Raw genomic sequence first — 19472 nt, forward strand, 5'->3', positions numbered from 1 at the left:
AATTACTACTTACCTTCATATACACTATAATACACTAGTATTAATGATAAGTTAACGAAGCCACACAGGTAAGTGATAAATACCCAAGTTACCCTTACCATGATATCTGTTTTCTTTGAATAGTTGAATACGCGTATTAGAAAATGGACGAAATTTTTATAGGGGTTAGATAGATAGATAGATTCATAATTCATTATATATTAATTAAAATCTTATAAGTTCACAGTTTCAAAAAGTTACACTCAGCCAAGGATAGTCCAAGACAACAGATAAGACTTTGCTTACATTGTGATCGAGAAATCCGGAATGTAATCGGATACGTATAAACGCTCGACATTTAAAAGGGAGTTGAGAGAGTTCAATATTTTTTTTTAATATTGTTGAACTAGTGTATTACTAACCTTGTTACGCGCTTAAAGGCCTTAATTCTTGAAGCACAGTAATAACATCATAACAACAAAAGAAAGTTAAATCATGTTATGGTATGTTATACACCTAAAATTATTTGAAATATTTTTTTTTAATTAATTTTGGATGGTTTGATGGAGATTGTGTCTGCTTCTATATTTTCTCAAAGACTCCTGATTCCCCTTCCAACTCACAATTAAGTTTAAGCGACCGAAGAATTAGGGTAGAGATAGGCATAGTGAAATTAGGAGTGAAATAACCGGTGAATTTATTCCCGTGTGTGATAGAATTTCCCTCATTATACCTCGCAACAGGGGTACTTATTTTCATTTCGTAGTCTGCAGTTTATTTTTGGTATATATATTATTAGATTATTACTCACTATTTCCACATTACTATTTTTCCACATTACTCATTTGCTACATATATGTTTACACTTTAGAAGAGTTGAGAGCCTATAAAGGTTTAGATACCATCACTCTTGTTGAATTGATGTGAGATATTTGTGATCATGTTAACAACGATGTCTTTTACTTACAACTCGGATATTTATTTGTTTACAGATTTTATTAGTTTTACGTAAATTATCCTCAAAATTAGAGAAAAAAATAAACTTATAACGAGCTTAAACCTTTTGTCCTAATAAAACCAAAGCAGTTTCCCCATGAAATATAAATTGTTGTCTGGTGGGGGTATTTTTTTTTCTTCAGTTATACTCAAAAACAGAAACAAGGGGGCAGGAATCTTAGTGAGGGGTTTTATAATACATACGACGAGACTATATTAATTTAACAGTTCTATATGTAGCCTAATAGCCCTTTGAACGTTTAGTCTTATATATATATACAAGTATTTACAGTAATATTATCTCATCAACTTGCATCACCGAGTAGAATATTTATTTAAAAAAAATTTAATTGACACGCACTATTAATACTCAGGACTTCTCTCCATACTTACAGAAAAATATGAAGTTTTGCCGTTTGGAATAGACCAGACGATCTCTAATAAACACAGATAAAATTAACGTAAACACTGTAAGTTGTTCTACAAAACATGACCAAGAAACAACCGGAAGTCGGGATAATTAGCTTTTGATGAGCACGACTGGTACGGCCTGTCCATGTACTAGCAATGTCCACTATTATTTGAATTATCGTCTTAATTTTCTCCTTTTTGGTAGTTATTACGACTAACAGATGAAAGAAAGAAACATCTATATCTCGGCCACTTCAGTTACCCCGCTTAATAACAACATTACAGACCATCATTGTTGAGGTTATTAAGTCTCACAACCCCGGCACCTTCAGCTGTGTGTATATACGATTTCCTCCAATATGGCAGATAGGAAATTTAATAACGTCACTTGAAAAGTTTCCATTGCACGAAAATAAAAGTTCATTAGTACAAAAATAATTAAAGAAAATAATTAAAAGAAAATAAATGATTTTTTTTCCTCTCTGTAAGTTAGAACCCAGTTGAGTAGCTATGGCAGATGAGTTGAGGGATGAAAGTGCCGGGAGGAAAAATGACCCAGACACAATAGGGAGGATAAAAAACACACACACACACACACACACACACACACACACACACACACACACACGGGGGGAACATTTAGTGTGATATTAATGAGGCAGGAAAGATGTAGTAGATATATTATAGTTATAAACCCGAGTGAGTGACGTATAACTACAGCCACATGTGGACCAGCCTCGACAAATGGCCCCCCCAGGCACACTCGCCCACCCATCATCTAAGAACGCAAGCATGAACTCCACATACCTCTCCCTGTTGGCCGCTGTAATGTTTATGTGCTTTGTCGAAAGAGGTTCCCAATAAACTAGTCCCCCTTCACCTCCCTCGTTGTGTGAACCAAATGTGAATCGGAAAAATCAGTCTCTCTCTCAACTCAATCTGTTTTGGTGAATTCATTTTAAAGGAAATCTTGCAAGAGTCCATGTGTGCTGCCAGACACCTCTTCCCACAGTTCCTTCTCACTTCCGGTCATAAAGTGTGTATGTGTGTGAGTGGGGGGTAATGCGCCCTCTTGTAAGTATCCAATCACACACGTACACACACATGAGTATAGTATTTATGGTATTTTAGTAATATTTATCATTGTAGTCTTAATAATTGCAGTAGTTACAAGTAGTAGTAGTAGTGGGAATAGTTCATATTACAGACTGCTGCTACAACTTGTCTTTGGTTGATTACAAATAACTGGTATTAGAGAGTGAGTAGCTGAACGCCCCTCTCCTTTCCTATGTGTGTAGCTATCTATTGAACGTCGTGGTAACATGGTCATTGGTCGTGCGTCACAGGAAAAGTGGTCATTTCTGCGGTCGTCCACAAGTCGTTACATATCTTACTGAAACTGCTAAAGTTATGAGACGAATATTCATGTGTGTGTGAGGTGTAGTGGTGAGTGCAACCCAAACCTGCCCGGAGCTCCTACTCTCTCAGCAGTCAACTGGAGGCAACGTTCTTTTAACGAGACCAGCCAGAGTGCCCCGGGCTGGTGAACAACCTGGTGCCACTCCCCACACACACACACACACACTCCTCTCTCTCTCTCAAGAGTCTCTAATATGCAAGATATCTCCACCACAGACAACCCAGCGAGCTCTCAGGCTAGTTTAGGGACTCTTGAAGGTGTCTGTTTAATGTGTGAGGTACCATCCTCCCTGGCTATGTAAACAACACATTAGGGCGGGTGAGGGAGAGTAGCGGTGGGTGTGAGAGGGAAGGAAGCTGTGTTGTGGTTCTGGGAGGGGAGCTCACATATGGTGTAGGGGAGGGAGCGGTGTTGTGGTTCTGGAAGGGGAGCTCATATATGGTGTAGGGGAGGAGGCGGTGTTGTGGTTCTGGGAGGGGAGCTCATATATGGTGTAGGGGAGGGGGCGGTGTTGTGGTTCTGGGAGGAGCTCATATATGATGTAGGGGAGGGGCGGTGTTGTGGTTCTGGGAGGAGCTCATATATGATGTAGGGGAGGGGCGGTGTTGTGGTTCTGGGAGGGAGCTCATATATGATGTAGGGGAGGGCGGTGTTGTGGTTCTGGGAGGGAGCTATATATGATGTAGGGGAGGGGCGGTGTGGTTCTGGGAGGAGCTATATATGATGTAGGGGAGGGGCGGTGTTGTGGTTCTGGGAGGGAGCTCATATATGATGTAGGGAGGGGGTGTTGTGGTTCTGGGAGGGAGCTCATATATGATGTAGGGGAGGGGCGGTGTTGTGGTTCTGGGAGGGGAGCTCATATATGGTGTAGGGGAGGGGGCGGTGTTGTGGTTCTGGGAGGGGAGCTCATACATGATGTAGGGGAGGGGGCGGTGTTGTGGTTCTGGGAGGGGAGCTCATACATGATGTAGGGTAGGAGAAACTTCTGTAATATAAGGGATATAAGGGAAGGGGGGGGGGGAGGTATCATGGCATGTAATATTACCTTAGTATGAGGAAGGGGTTGTCGTGTGAGTCTGGGAAATAGTTAACAATTGGGCTGTAGGTAAATGAACTGGGGTGCAAGTAGAGGTACGGAAGGGTAGAGGCCACTAAAATATAGGTACGAGATACTGTTAAAGAATCACAGTATAGGTAATAAACTGGGACACGTTGGTGGAGAGTTAGTGGGAGAGAGAGCTGAGGATGCGGGTGTAGCTGGGTAAGGATTTGGGGCGTGGAGGAGTGGTGAGAGGGATGGTAAGGAGGAGGGGACGGAGTGTGGTGGGAGGCAGGCAGGAGGTGGGCGGCTGTCACAACACTGACACTCGCTTCTCCTACCACGTTGGTATACACAGGCATTCAGCATTACTGTGTCTAAGTGTGAGTACCAGCTATATATTGTGATTAGTCTCCAGCACGATTGTGAGGCATTGGAACAAAATATAAAACTTTAGCCATAACGTAAGTCTCGTCAGTGTGTGCTGGGTGAAGTAGAGGTGAAAGGAAGGGCAGGGGAGAAGTGGGCTAAGGGACAGAGGGAAAGGAGTTAAGGGGGAAAGAAAAAGAAATATAGATCAAGGGAGAATAAGAGTAGGCTGTGAGTATAGTTGAACAAGAGGGAGTACAGTCAGGGAGGGAGGGAGGGAGGGAGGGGGGTTTGGACGTGGAGGTGTCGTCGGTAGGTATGGGACCTCGAGGTGCCTCTAGATAAACACAGCTGACGCTCGCCATAAACTGCTGCTGCTCCAGTGGGCGTCTCGTAAAATGAATGCACAGCGTGGAAGACGTGGTGGGCTGACATGTGTACAGCTGAGGCGTATAGGATGTAGTAGTTGGTGTGGTGCTGATTTGTCGAGGCGCTAAAGTCAGCCACTGAGGTGTGTGACAAGTGATGACTGGGGCACACAGGAATCGCAGATGAAACTCGCGACTTTTAGAAACATGCCATCTCCTTCAGCAAACATCAGGTACAAACACACTCATGATCCAAGAGGACAAGACAGATGCTTGAACGTTTTCCTCACAGCCGGTGCTCCCACAGGGGGGGTTTAGCGTCACCTTACATTTCTACAGATGATCCCACCACTACCATTTAAATGAGTTGCTGGCACACTATATCATTATCGTGTAACTCGAGGGATTAATTACAGAATACTTAATTTGAACAGCGCAAGTGTATGAGTGAAGGCCTTCAGAGTAGCGTGGGAGACCCTGACCTCTTTGACCCATCATGAACACTTCGCCTGCATCACACACCTCACTTCCGACTTTGCTCTTCCATAATCATACAACAGTGATATATTTCCCGGGGTTTCTTCTTGGATATTAAATACATAATCAGCTATAACGTATTTTTTTATGGTCATTTCCAAGATAGGATAAACATCTCAAAATAAAATTAATACGAAAATGTGAAGAGACGTGTGGAAACTACTGCCACTAATAAACCGGCTAACTATCCATCATCAAGAGAGCTACTGAGCTGGGTGTGGGCACTTGTTTACACGACTAACAAACTAGAATCAGTGCCAGCCTTTCCCAGTCCCGGCCCTTGACATCTGTACGGACGTGACCCAGGCCATGCTCCGGCCCTTGACAGCTGTTCGGACGTGAGCCAGGCTATGCTCCGGCCCTTGACAGCTGTACGGACGTGAGCCAGGCCATGCTCCGGCCCTTGACAGCTGTACGGATGTGAGCCAGGCCATGCTCCGGCCCTTGACAGCTGTACGGACGTGAGCCAGGCCATGCTCCGGCCCTTGACAGCTGTACGGACGTGAGCCAGGCCATTCTCCGGCCCTTGATAGCTGTACAGACGTGAGCCTGGCCATGCTCCAGCCCAATAGTGCAGCTGTATGGACCACAGCTGGGATATTTCAACTAGATCAACACTCCAGGTCGTCTTAGGTCCGTCTGACTATCATTTCAACCGTTTACACGAGAGCATCAAGTTACCACCGTACACTGACCCACGTGATCCACCTTAACATTTGCCCCACACAGTGACCAACTATACATAGTGTTCAAGAGCCAAGAACCTAGAAATTATAGTTTCGTCGTGACATTAAGGATTTAAATCAGAATTTTTGCTGAGGGTTGTCATGTTGGAGGGCTTAGTTATAAAATTAACTCAACACTTGTGGACTGTAAATATTCCTCTTTAAGGTACGGGTAAAATAGGGACTGGGAAGCCAAGCGTAACGTACCCAAAATACTTCCTTCAAACATCCTTACGGTTTTATCATTTTCACTTCACTAACACTTAATTCTGACAAAGCCTGACAACTATTTACGTCCACTAAGGATATACTTTACCAGTTCGTAACATATAAATAAAGATTACTGACCCATATACAGTGTAACAGGAAAATATGTACATGTTACAGTGAGGCACTTTACCAGCTGACAACACCAGCTGTGGATGTAAATACTGCGTTCTTCCTTACTTTACGACCTTATGCTGTATATATCGCTTTAACTCAGCTGCTATCTGATCTCACATATATATTTCGATGCCTGCATAATTTCTAGTGACTCATTTACCGCCTCAATAAAAAGTTTCCAATTTGATTTCACACGTTTAACTGACGTAAGCAGCACGGAATTAGCAAATGACTGTCGCTTCCCATTACGTGACGTGTTGCGCCTGCTTGATGATGTAGTGTGTTGTGTCACTATCACATTAAAGTGTAGTATAACATGTGGGGCAGGTGGCACCACAGGCGCTTCACAGGCTTCAACTGTGCACAGACAGATGTAAACAATAATTTTTCTCCCTCGAGACACTTCCATGTAGTGACCCCGGCAGCCAAGACCATGGCAACTGATGAATACTTTTAACGTTTAATTAAAAGGCGCATCAACAAGGTCTAAATCTTACTATGGTTCTAAAGCTAAATATTCTTCACTTCTGAACACAAAGAACAAGACGTCTACTTACAATTTTCAGTTTTACACCAACAGAACCCTGTCGCTGGGTCAATAAAACCTTCACTTAGAGGAGGACGAGGCAGTGTTGGTGAGGCTGTGAGGACTCATCAACTACAGGTGATTATGAGGGGCAGGGCGGCCTGGTGACCACTACACGAGAGGGTGGTGTGTGGCGGCTGGCTCCTCACCCACTCACCACATATTAATCACCACACTCTTACATATAACACTATAAAGATTGTGCTGCTCATCCCTGGGGCCTCTGGGTGGCTGGGTGGGGCTGGTAAGGGTGGCGGGGGCGGTCCCGGGCGGCAACCTGAGTGAGGGGACGCCCAAGATACCCCAGCACCAGTTACCCGAGTTACTGCCTCTTGGCAATAGATAACAGTAGTGTTCCTCATAAGATTTCACGCAGGGAAGATTAACTCTGATGGTGGTGAGGGAGTGTGTCAGACCCCCCCATGGGCGTAGCCGGGAGGGGCAAGGGGGTCGGTTCAGGGGTTACTTTGGGGGCGGGATCAAGGGCAGCAGGGGGCCGCCCGAGGCTGCCGGCCCCACCACAGACTAAAAGTGTGTTGGTCACGTGACGCGGGAGAGGAGGGGCACCAACCAACACCGATGACACCAGCAGCAAGAATAGTGAGCAACTGCTAGTGTACCCCCTGTTGATGCCTCTCTTACACCACGCCCGCCACGACTCACACCTGTTACTCTCTACGCCCACACCTGTTATTCTCCACGCTCGCCACACACCTGTCACTCTCCACGCCCCACACCTGTTATTCTACATGCTTGCCACACACCTGTCACTCTCCAAGCCCCACACCTGTTATTCTCCACATCCGCCACGCCCCACACCTGTTACTCCACGCTCGCCACGTTCCATACCTGTTATTCTCCACATCCTACACCTATCTCTTCTACACTTGTCGCCCTTCACACCTGTCACTATCAACGATTAACACGTCAACACCAGTTAATCTCCACACTTTCACTGCATCCAACATGTTTACTACACCTGTCAGCCTAAACTCCTGTCATTTCAGCACCTAGTACCACCACATACTTACCAATACCACAAGTGTCATTTCTTAGCACCTGTCACAACCACGCACCTGTCGCACCTACCCCTGCCACAGGTAGCAACGTCAACTCCCGAAGCTGAAGATTAGTGGGTCACCTCCGTGGACTTTCTCACTGTCCTGCCACCCAATTAGTGATAATGTCCCAATCCCCGCTGTGAGCCACTCCGATCCCGACCCGTGACACCCACCCACTTCCTTCCACGTGACAGTCACCCAACTTCTGCCCCGTGACATCTAACCCGTTCTTGCCCCATAACTGCCGCCACCTACTGTCCTCCCCCGTGACACCCAGCACCCACTGTTCTGCCCCGTGACACCACCACCCAGCACCCACTGCCCTGCCCCATAACAGGCAGCACCCACTCTCTTACCCCGTGACAGCCACCATCCACTGTTCTGCCCCGTGATATCAACAAAGCCTCCCCCTGTAGCATAAATTTTTGTTTACAGTGCCCAGGCTGGTGTGTGTAAGGAGGCGTGGTAAGTGTTGTTCTCACACCCTGAGGAGAAATCAAGTGGCAGGATCCTGGAGATTAGTTATAAGTGTCAACACACCCTGATGACTCCCCGGCCACCTGTTAGCCGTCTATTGCTACATATAAGCACATTAGTTACCTCCTATCTTTGTACAGCAAAGAAAACAGACTTTTAATGGCCGAGATCCTAGACTTTATATATATGGCTTATCAGAATTATCAGCAGAGGTGTCTCCTTTAATCTAGCAGTAATACTGTACATACTGCTGCAGTATGTACAGTTTAGGATAAATTGACAATAACATATGTTATAAATGACGATCACAAGACGATGAATATCCCATTAAGAGGTGTCCAGGTGGACTATGATAATGTATTCAGTTTTTTATTCTGATTCACCCGAAGCGGACACGAGGTCTACTTTATAAAACACCCCCTTGCATCGTGTGCAAGAACAAACACGCTATTACAGGCGACAAACATGGAAATACGCGGAATTTATGCTCGCCTTCGGGTAAAGTGTTGTGAGTGAAGGGCGTCAGTGTACTACGGTGAGGATCATAGGTGGGCATAGCGAATGTAAGACGAGGTCACACTTTGGTACCTCTGGCAAGCCAGTGTGTAGGTGTTGTTAAGTGTGTAGGACTGTAGGTGTAAATCTGATTTACTGCTTGAATCGTCAGTGTTTACTGTTCATGTTACCTGGTATAACAAGTTTGGTGAATGAAAACGTTACCAGGGAGAGATACAGTAGGAGTAAAACTTTTGAAATCTTATTATTTTAAAACAAAATATATTTCCGTTTTCGCACGAAAGGCAATGGGCCATTGTGTGGTGTTGTGGTGCTTACTACCCCAATAGGCCTCAGACTTCCCCTGTAATGAATTGAGACTGAGACACCCAGAGTAGTGACGTAGTTCCCCCGTGTATAAGCTGGTGTGCATATCATTGTGTCCCCGAGGCGGCGTGGGAGTACGGGATAGTGTTACGCCCAGGGACTATCTCGCCCCAAGACTAGGATATTTCTTATGCTGGATCATCGGGTTGACAGGATGCCAAGTCTTTGTTTATGTGTGCCAGTATTAATAGGTTCGCGAGCATGTACCCCAGAACCGCAGAGGGCCACCTGCCGCCTCACCAAACACACGCTCCACCACATAAGACTCCCCAATAGTACTCCTGCCTCCCTCATCACTTCATTTCGTGTCGATATGATTACACATGTCACTCGTACGTCTCGGCGTGTCAGAGGATATTATAAGTGAGAAAGGTGTAATTAATGCAGAGTTATGTCAATCTAGTATTAATATTGACCGTGATCTGACCAATACAGCTTTGAGGCGTCCGAGTTTACAGGCGGCAGAAGACAGCGAGGGAGACACCAGCACCCCAGCGGGAGGTAAACGTGGCTACGTCGTGAGGGTGACACACGCACATTCTACTGGGAAGATAATCACCACAAACAGTGTCATGAATACCTCCACTCACCTCTTACTGAGTTGGAGACGTTTTTGTTGGTAACGATCAAGTGTGTGTGTGTGTGTGTGTGTGTGTGTGTGTGTGTGTGTGTGTGTGTAGGCCACGGTGCAGTGTGTGGGGAGTATAACATCCATGTATGATTTTTTTTTAATATATAATGCGTATTTTTTAATTCACCAATTTTCGTTTCAAATTTCTCTATTAAAATCTGTCTCGCTCTCGGAAACCCCAATAATGTGTCAGGTTTTTAGACAAATAGTGAGAGTTAAAATAAATAAAATACTAACGTACCTCCAGGAATTGACATCCCACTACCTTGCATTTTCTATCATCATCCGCCCATTTTCTGTAGGTGAGGAGCGCTATGACGTGGCTCCGGTAACTGCGAGTAATAACAACCTTCCCAAGAGCCAAACATTCACAAGATGCCGACTGGGACAGAACACCTTTCAAAAATGCTATGCAAATGAGACTGGTGAAGAGAGATTCATTCACTGTGGCATGGCGGGAGAGTGTTTGATGTACTCCAGGACCCGGCACATATTAGGGTCACACCACAAGGGATGTTTTGATACCCACAAGTGCTTGGTTTATGGCAGAGGTAAGCACTTGAGATGGGAGAGAGTGAAGCGGGTGATGTGACCTACTAAAGACAACCTCCACCTACTGTTAACGTAATTCTCAAGGTTATACAAAGTGATGAATGTAGGAATGTTTATTGGAAACACTACATCATAGGAACAGATTTTTATACTTAATATCAATTTGTATTAAGAATATATCAGAGATCTAATGTTTCAAAAATAAAATGTATTTTTCTCTGACACGAAACTTTATGAGCGAGACAAAATTAGGGATGGGAAAGAGTGTCGGTGATCGCTGTCAACACACGAGGTCAAAAATATTCAGTAATTAAATGAGTCGAGGAGGTGGAGTGATTCAGGCACCTGGGAGTGGACATAGAGTATTAACTGATGGAAGAATGAGTTGTGAGAGAGAGAGAGACTAGGAAACCTTACTTCAATATTCTCGTTTTGTGTCCACGTCAACTTATTAATATATGTCAATCTGCTGTTTCGTGAATCAGAACACCTAATCTAACCAACGCTTATAAACCGTATCTCTTATTTCACATTTGTATGGTTGGGAACTTGGTATAATACTCCTGTTACCCTAATTGTTGAGGTATCCAGTTAGTAGGGTACTGGAGCACTGTCACCACCCAGTACTGTGTTGGTTGAAGTGTGTCTACCAGTGTCATAATCATTTCATTACCTCAACATGATCCAGTTATGTGAGCATCATGTACTGGCGGAGGAGGAGCTACATATGTGTGTGTGTGTGTGTGTGTGTGTGTGTGTGTGTGTAAAATACCAGCGAAAGTGTTCCGTTCTGTTGTGTTTATGTTAGGTTATTCAGTGTGAAGTTTAATGACCGAACCTAACCTACACACAACATTTTCACTGGTACTTTACATAGTGCCTGATGTAATAGAATGCTTGTAATATATCAGAGATTAAGAACAATTATAAAAAGTATCGAGGAGGAAGCATCAAAGGTGTTGTCTTACCGATGTAGGTTAACAAGGCGAGTGAGAGTGGCAGGAAGTGGTGTAAACTAAGTAAAAGGAAAAAGTGACTGATATCATAGTTAAAAACTGTGTAGCCAAGCCATTAATGTATTCAAGTTTGTTTAAGAGTCAGTGTGTGGGCACTTATAGTGTACAGGGAACTCCACAACAGCGTGTGGACACTGTTATAGTGTACAGGGAACTCCACAACAGCGTGTTTCATTAAGAAGTCGTCAGAGAATTTAGGAAGCACACCTTGATGTTGGGGTATAATGAGCTCCTCAAGTAATGCCAGGTGGCGGTCATCTATTACAAGCTCTGGATCTCTCACCTGGTATATCCTGCACCCACCACCACTTACTTAGTAACTATGAATACATCCCATATGGCTTTCTGTTACACACACATACACTACATATATATATATATATATATATATATATATATATATATATATATATATATATATATATATATATATATATATATATATATATATATATACACCTTTTCCTTATGTATTGAATTTTCATTTATGTGTTTCCAATGCCTGGAAAGGTATGGCAACACAACAGATTTGTAAAACACCTAAACAACAAAGAAAAGTCTTGAAGTTGGACTATAAAATCACAGCAAAGAGCAAGCAAGCAAGTTATAACACCTGTACCACCCCACTGTAGGGTCACTCAACACCATGCTACAACAGTACTAGTGTATTTAAACAATGAGGGTCGTAGCGTTATTGAAGGTTAGTTAAGCAGGGGAGAGTAAAGCGGGAGATGGGACTTACCCTCACTGGTGGCGCAGAGTGGACGGGATTTGTGCGGAGGAATCTTGGCTCTTGTTGGGTAGATATACGGGAGTCACAGCACGCTGTGTTCTCATGCATGGGGGAGATAAGGCACCATTCTGTCGTTGTGTATGAAGGTTTTTGAACTTGTTTGAGCATACATTTCAAGGCACAATGATTCTGCACGTCCAATGTACAGGAGTCATATATTGAAGCGAGGTATAACACAAACGACAGTCATTTGAAGGTGTTGACACAAGGACATACGCTGTTGTAGCTTACATGACGATACATATATATTTATATATATACACAAATAGCACATTTTCCAAGCACATACACAGCATAAATATACACATTTTAATTCGTTTCATTCGGAGTGACTCACTGTGTTCTGTGAGAGGCAGAAGCTTCGTCTCCTTCCTCCACTACTCCGCCCTCACACTCCCTAACGGCAAGAGCCTCTCTGAGCTCGCTTTCCGTCAGGTCGCCTGTAATCACTCGTCTTATGACTCGTGTGGTTGTGGTCGTTCCTCCGTCACCAGTTGTCGTCGTCGTCGTGGTGACACCGTCGGAGGTCATCTCAGGGAGTAATGAACTTAGATCCCCGCTCTCGTCTTCGTATTCGACGACATTACCGCTAGCGTCTCTTCTTACTACCTTCACTTTCCGCACTGTTGTCGTTGTCGCCGTCGCCCCTAAAATTTGATGGATATTTTCATCGAATCCTTCAGGTAAATGTGTACCAAGCTCTTCGACTGGTAGTCTTCTTACAGTTGTATGAACAGCCTGTTGTGTTTCCCCAGGTGTCTCCCTTTGGTCGAGGCCAAAGCGGAGTAGAGAACTTTCTCTAAGTTCAGGTGGCAGGTGTGATAAATCATGCCCCGTCCCCGGTGTGACACGCATTTCCCCACTACTGTCAAAACCTTCTATTCTAAGAGCATCAGACTCCTGGCCAGGGATGGTCTCGTACTCAGTTTCAACAATTGTTTCCTCTGGTCCATCTCCAACTTTAACTTTCCGAACCTTTCTAACCCGAACGGTTTTGTGTGTAGTAACGCCCTCAAGCGGCCATTCACTTGTTGTCATGGTTGATGTTATGGATGGAGGAAATTCATGAGTCAATACTGTGTGGTCCTCTGTCCCTGGTGAGTGTGTTTGTGAAGACTCCATTCTTCTGTGTACCACCACTCGCCCGCCAGCATCTTCTGTCACGAATACCGTTCGTGACTGTTTATTCCCTCTTGAATCTGAGTCTCCTCCGGCGGTTATTCTACTCTGTATGTCGGTAACCTCAGGAGCTGATAACATTCTACCCTCTGAGTCTGTTTCCATTTTGACTTGATAAGAATACGGACTCATGATCCACTCGCCTGAGCCATCTGGCCCCACCAACTGGCCCTGCTGCTCCCCAGACCTGCTAGGTAATGCGTGGCCAGGATCTTCCATCTTCGTTTCTGTCCTACAAACACTCAATGTTCTCTCAGGTGTAAGTTTGAATGGTCCTAATTTACCCTTAATGTAAGCCTCGACATCTTGGGCTCTCTCACCCTCCGTGGATATTGTGTATTCTCTACTAACTTTAAGAGGACTTGACCCATCAGATATAACACTTTGTGAAAATTCTACTTGACCTGGCGACAATTCGCTAACAACTTGCGTATGTGGCATTAAGATTTCTTGTGTGTAAGGTTGTCCTTCTCTAACTACAACCTTCTGGTTAATGGTTGTTTGCGTGGTTGGTTGTGGTAGAACCCACCCAATGGGAGGTGTACCTGACTGGATTGTCATGTTTGGAATGTTTCCCTGTAATACCCCTTCTACCTGTGGTCTCTCTGGAACACAAGTGACGTCTGTACGAGCTTCAGGAACACGTCCACTCAATACAGGAATTCCACTAATCTCGGTTCCAATAACCTGACTGGCCGACCAGCTACCTACCGGGTCACCTGGACGGGTGGAATCCTCGCCCGGCACATCTTCTCCCTTTGAAACTTTTGTGAATCTCGGTATTTTACTTTTCACTGTGACTTCTGGTAGATCAGCTGCAATGATTACGTTTCCTTCGTGTGTATGTGCTGGCACACCAGGTATAAAGGAGTCCAACTTCATATGAGCAGAGAGTTCTGGTACTTCAGTACTAAGAATTCCTTGAGAATCAGATGGTACCTCTTCGAAGTCGCCAGACTTCCTTTCTGGTGCACCTTTCTTCTTACCATTTCTTCTCTTCTTTCTGGACCCACGACCACCAGCATTCGTGCTTACCTCGGGCAAGCCGAAGCTTTGATCTTGCTTGAAGTCTGTCACTGTCCCAAGCTTCATTTCAGGAATATTTGCCTCTAATGACGTGGAAGCAGAGGGCTCAGGTACTCGGGTTGTGCCACTTAAAGATGGAATTTTTGTTTTATACTCAGTGCCCAGTTCTTCTTTACCCTGCGACACTACATCAACATCAGGTACATTAGTGTCCACAGACAGCACCCCTGTAACACAAGGTGCATCAGTTTTACTGAGAGACACAGGAAAACCTGCTCTGCCCTTCAGGATTGGAATGCCAGATTTAATATCACTTTTCACCCCAAATCCAGGAATATCAGCACTGCCCTTGACATCTGAGACATCAGTTTTCAATCCAATTTTGCCTCCAAATCCAGGAATATCAGCACTGCCCTTGAAATCTGGGACGTCAGTTTTCAATCCAATTTTGCCTCCAAATCCAGGAATATCAGCATTGCCCTTGACATCTGGAATATCAGATGTTAATCCAATTTTGCCTCCAAATCCAGGAATATCAGCACTGCCCTTGACATCTGGGACATCAGTTTTCAATCCAATTTTACCTCCAAATCCAGGAATATCTGCACTGCCCTTGAAATCTGGGACATCAGTTTTCAATCCAATTTTGCCACCAAATCCAGGAATATCAGCACTGCCCTTGACATCTGGGACGTCAGTTTTCAATCCAATTTTGCCTCCAAATCCAGGAATATCAGCATTGCCCTTGACATCTGGAATATCAGATGTTAATCCAATTTTGCCTCCAAATCCAGGAATATCAGCACTGCCTTTGACATCTGGAATATCAGATGTTAATCCAATTTTGCCTCCAAATCCAGGAATATCAGCACTGCCCTTGACATCTGGGACGTCAGTTTTCAATCCAATTTTGCCTCCAAATCCAGGAATATCAGCAATGCCCTTGACATCTGGAATATCAGATGTTAATCCAATTTTGCCTCCAAATCCAGGAATATCAGCACTGCCCTTGACATCTGGGACGTCAGTTTTCAATCCAATTTTGCCCCCAAATCCAGGAATATCAGCACTTCCTTCCAATTCTGGAATGTCAGTTTTCATTCCAATTTTGCCTCCAAATCCAGGAATATCAGCACTTCCTTCCGATTCTGGAACTTGAGTTTTCAATCCAATTCTGCCTCCAAATCCAGGAATATCAGCACTGCCCTTGATATCTGGGACATCTGTTCTCAATCCAATTTTGCCTCCAAATCCAGGAATATCAGCACTTCCTTCCGATTCTGGAACTTGAGTTTTCAATCCAATTCTGCCTCCAAATCCAGGAATATCAGCACTGCCCTTGATATCTGGGACATCTGTTTTCAATCCAATTCTGCCTCCAAATCCAGGAATATCAGCACTGCCCTTGACATCTGGGACGTCAGTTTCCAATCCAATTTTGCCTCCAAATCCAGGAATATCAGCAATGCCCCTGACATTTGGGAAGTCAGTTTTCAATCCAATTTTACCTCCAAATCCAGGAATATTAGCACTGCCCTTGACATCTGGGACATCAGTTTTCAATCCAATTTTGCCTCCAAATCCAGGAATATCAGCACTGCCCTTGACATCTGGGACGTCAGTTTCCAATCCAATTTTGCCTCCAAATCCAGGAATATCAGCACTGCCCTTGACATCTCGGACGTCAGTTTCCAATCCAATTTTGCCTCCAAATCCAGGAATATTAGCACTGCCCTTGACATCTGGGACATCAGTTTTCAATCCAATTTTGCCTCCAAATCTAGGAATATCAGCACTGCCCTTGACATCTGGGATGTCAGTTTCCAATCCAATTTTGCCTCCAAATCCAGGAATATCAACCCTGCCCTTGACATCTGGGACATCTGTTCTCAATCCAATTTTGCCTCCCAATCCAGGAACATCAGCACTGCCTTTGACATCTGGGAGGTCAGTTTCCAATCCAATTTTGCCACCAAATCCAGGAATATCAACCCTGCCCTTGACATCTGGGACATCTGTTCTCAATCCAATTTTGCCTCCAAATCCAGGAACATCAGCACTGCCTTTGACATCTGGAATGTCAGTTTTCATTCCAATTTTGCCTCCAAATGCAGGAATATCAACACTGCCCTTGACATCTGGGACGTCAGTTCTCAATCCAATTTTGCCTCCAAATCCAGGAATATCAGCACTGCCCTTGACATCTGGGACATCAGTTTTCAATCCAATTTTGCCTCCAAATCCAGGAATATCAGCACTGCCCTTGACATCTGGGACGTCAGTTCTCAATCCAATTTTGCCTCCAAATCCAGGAATATCAGCACTGCCCTTGACATCTGGGATATTTGTTCTCAATCCAATTTTGCCTCCAAATCCAGGAATATCAGCACTGCCCTTGACATCTGGGACATCAGTTTTCAATCCAATTTTGCCTCCAAATCCAGGAATATCAGCACTGCCCTTGGCATCTGGGACGTCAGTTTGAATCGAATTTTCTGGGACGTCAGTTTTAATCCAATTTTGCCTCCAAATCCAGGAATATCAGCACTGCCCTTGACATCTGGGACGTCAGTTCTCAATCCAATTTTGCCTCCAAATCCAGGAATATCAGCATTGCCTTTGACATCTGGGACGTCAGTTCTCAATCCAATTTTGCCTCCAAATCCAGGAATATCAGCACTGCCCTTGACATCTGGGACGTCAGTTCTCAATCCAATTTTGCCTCCAAATCCAGGAATATCAGCACTGCCCTTGACATCTGGGATATTTGTTCTCAATCCAATTTTGCCTCCAAATCCAGGAATATCAGCACTGCCCTTGACATCTGGGACGTCAGTTTTCAACCCAATTCTGCCTCCAAATCCAGGAATATCAGCACTGCCCTTGACATCTGGGACATCAGTTTCCAATCCAATTTTACCTCCAAATCCAGGAATATCAACCCTGCCCATGACATCTGGGACATCTGATCTCAATCCAATTTTACCTCCAAATCCAGGAATATCAGCACTGCCCTTGACATCTGGGACGTCAGTTTTCAACCCAATTTTGCCTCCAAATCCAGGAATATCAGCACTGCCCTTGACATCTGGAATATTTGTTCTCAATCCAATTTTGCCTCCAAATCCAGGAATATCAGCACTGCCCTTGACATCTGGGACGTCAGTTGTCAACCCAATTCTGCCTCCAAATCCAGGAATATCAGTACTGCCCTTGACATCTGGGACATCAGTTTCCAATCCAATTTTGCCTCCAAATCCAGGAATATCAACCCTGCCCTTGACTTCTGGGACATCTGTTCTCAATCCAATTTTGCCTCCAAATACAGGACTCTCAGCACTTCCTTCCAATTCTGGAATGTCAGTTTTCATTCCAATTTTGCCTCCAAATCCAGGAATATCAACACTGCCTTTAACATCTGGGACGTCAGTTTTCAATCCAATTTTGCCTCCAAATCCAGGAATATCAGAACTGCCCTTGACATCTGGGACGTCAGTTTTCAATCTAATTTTGCCTCCAAATCCAGGAATATCAGCAATGCCCTTGACTTCTGGGACATCTGTTCTCAGTCCAATTTTGCCTCCAAATACAGGACTCTCAGCACTTCCTTCCAATTCCGGAATGTCAGTTTTCATTCCAATTTTGCCTCCAAATCCAGGAATATCAGCACTGCCCTTGACATCTGTGACATCTGTTTTCAATCCCATTTTGCCTCCAAATCCAGGAATATCAGCACTGCCCTTGACATCTGTGACATCTGTTCTCAATCCAATTTTGCCTCCAAATCCAGGAATATCAGCATTGCCCTTGACATCTGGGAAGTCAGTTTTCAATCCCATTTTGCCTCCAAATCCAGGAATATCAGCACTGCCTTTGACATCTGGGACATCAGTTTTCATTCCAATTTTGCCTCCAAATCCAGGAATATTAACACTGCCTTTGACATCTGGGACGTCAGTTTTCAATCCAATTTTGCCTCCAAATCCAGGAATATCAGCACTGCCTTTGACATTTGGGACATCTGTTCTCAGTCCAATTTTGCCTCCAAATCCAGGAATATCAGCACTGCTCTCCATTTCTGGAATGTCTGTTTTCATTCCAATTTTGCCTCCAAATCCAGGAATATCAGCACTGCCCCTGACATCTGGTACATCTGTTCTCAATCCAATTTTGCCTCCAAATCCAGGAATATCAGCACTGCCCTTGACATCTGGGACATCAGTTTTCAATCCAATTTTGCCTCCAAATCCAGGAATATCAACACTACCCTTGACATCTGGGACATCAGTTTTTAAATCAAATTTGCCTCCAAATCCAGGAATATCAGCACTGCCCTTGACATCTGAGACATCTGTTTTCAATCCAATTTTGCCTCCAAATCCAGGAATATCAGCACTGCCCTTGACATCTGTGACATCTGTTTTCAATCCAATTTTGCCTCCAAATCCAGGAATATCAGCACTGCCCTTGACATCTGTGACATCTGTTTTCAATCCAATTTTGCCTCCAAATCCAGGAATATCAGCACTGCCTTTGACATCTGGGACATCAGTTTTCAATCCAATTTTGCCTCCAAATCCTGGAATATCAACACTGCTCTTGACATCTGGGACATCAGTTTTTAATCCCATTTTGCCTCCAAATCCAGGAATATCAACACTACCCTTGACATCTGGGACATCAGTTTTCAAATCAAATTTGCCTCCAAATCCAGGAATATCAGCACTGCCCTTGATATCTGGGACATCAGTTTTCAATCCAATTTTGCCTCCAAATCCAGGAATATCAGCACTGCCCTTGATATCTGGGACATCAGTTTTCAATCCCATTTTGGCCTCCAAATCCAGGATAATCGACACTGCCCTTGATATCTGGGATATCGGATGTCAATCCAATTTTGCCTCCAAATCCAGGAATATCAACACTGCCTTTGACATCTGGGACATCAGTTTTCAATCCAATTTTGCCTCCAAATCCAGGAATATCAACACTGCCTTTGACATCTGGGACATCAGTTTTCAATCCAATTTTGCCTCCAAAT

At 44.3% G+C, this 19472-nt stretch overlaps 1 protein-coding gene across 4 annotated transcripts in view; it reads right to left on the reverse strand.

Annotated features, from left to right (window-relative positions):
* Positions 1-19472, reverse strand: part of LOC121870632 (neuroblast differentiation-associated protein AHNAK-like) — a 97334-nt gene that overhangs the window by 56427 nt on the left and 21435 nt on the right. For 2 of the 4 annotated variants that reach the window (XR_006089738.1, XR_006089737.1), the window contains exon 2: positions 12176-15543. Coding sequence is in view for 2 of the 4 variants with exons in the window: in XM_042372491.1 (XP_042228425.1) it covers positions 12564-15543 (2980 nt within the window). In the remaining 2 variants the exon portion in view is untranslated. The remainder of the gene's footprint in view (positions 1-12175; positions 15544-19472) is intronic. The other 2 variants (XM_042372491.1, XM_042372492.1) reach the window with 1 other exon arrangement.

Source organism: Homarus americanus, unplaced genomic scaffold, assembly GCF_018991925.1.
Source record: "Homarus americanus isolate GMGI-L3 unplaced genomic scaffold, GMGI_Hamer_2.0 scaffold56333, whole genome shotgun sequence".
NCBI classification, from domain to species: Eukaryota; Metazoa; Arthropoda; class Malacostraca; order Decapoda; family Nephropidae; genus Homarus; species Homarus americanus.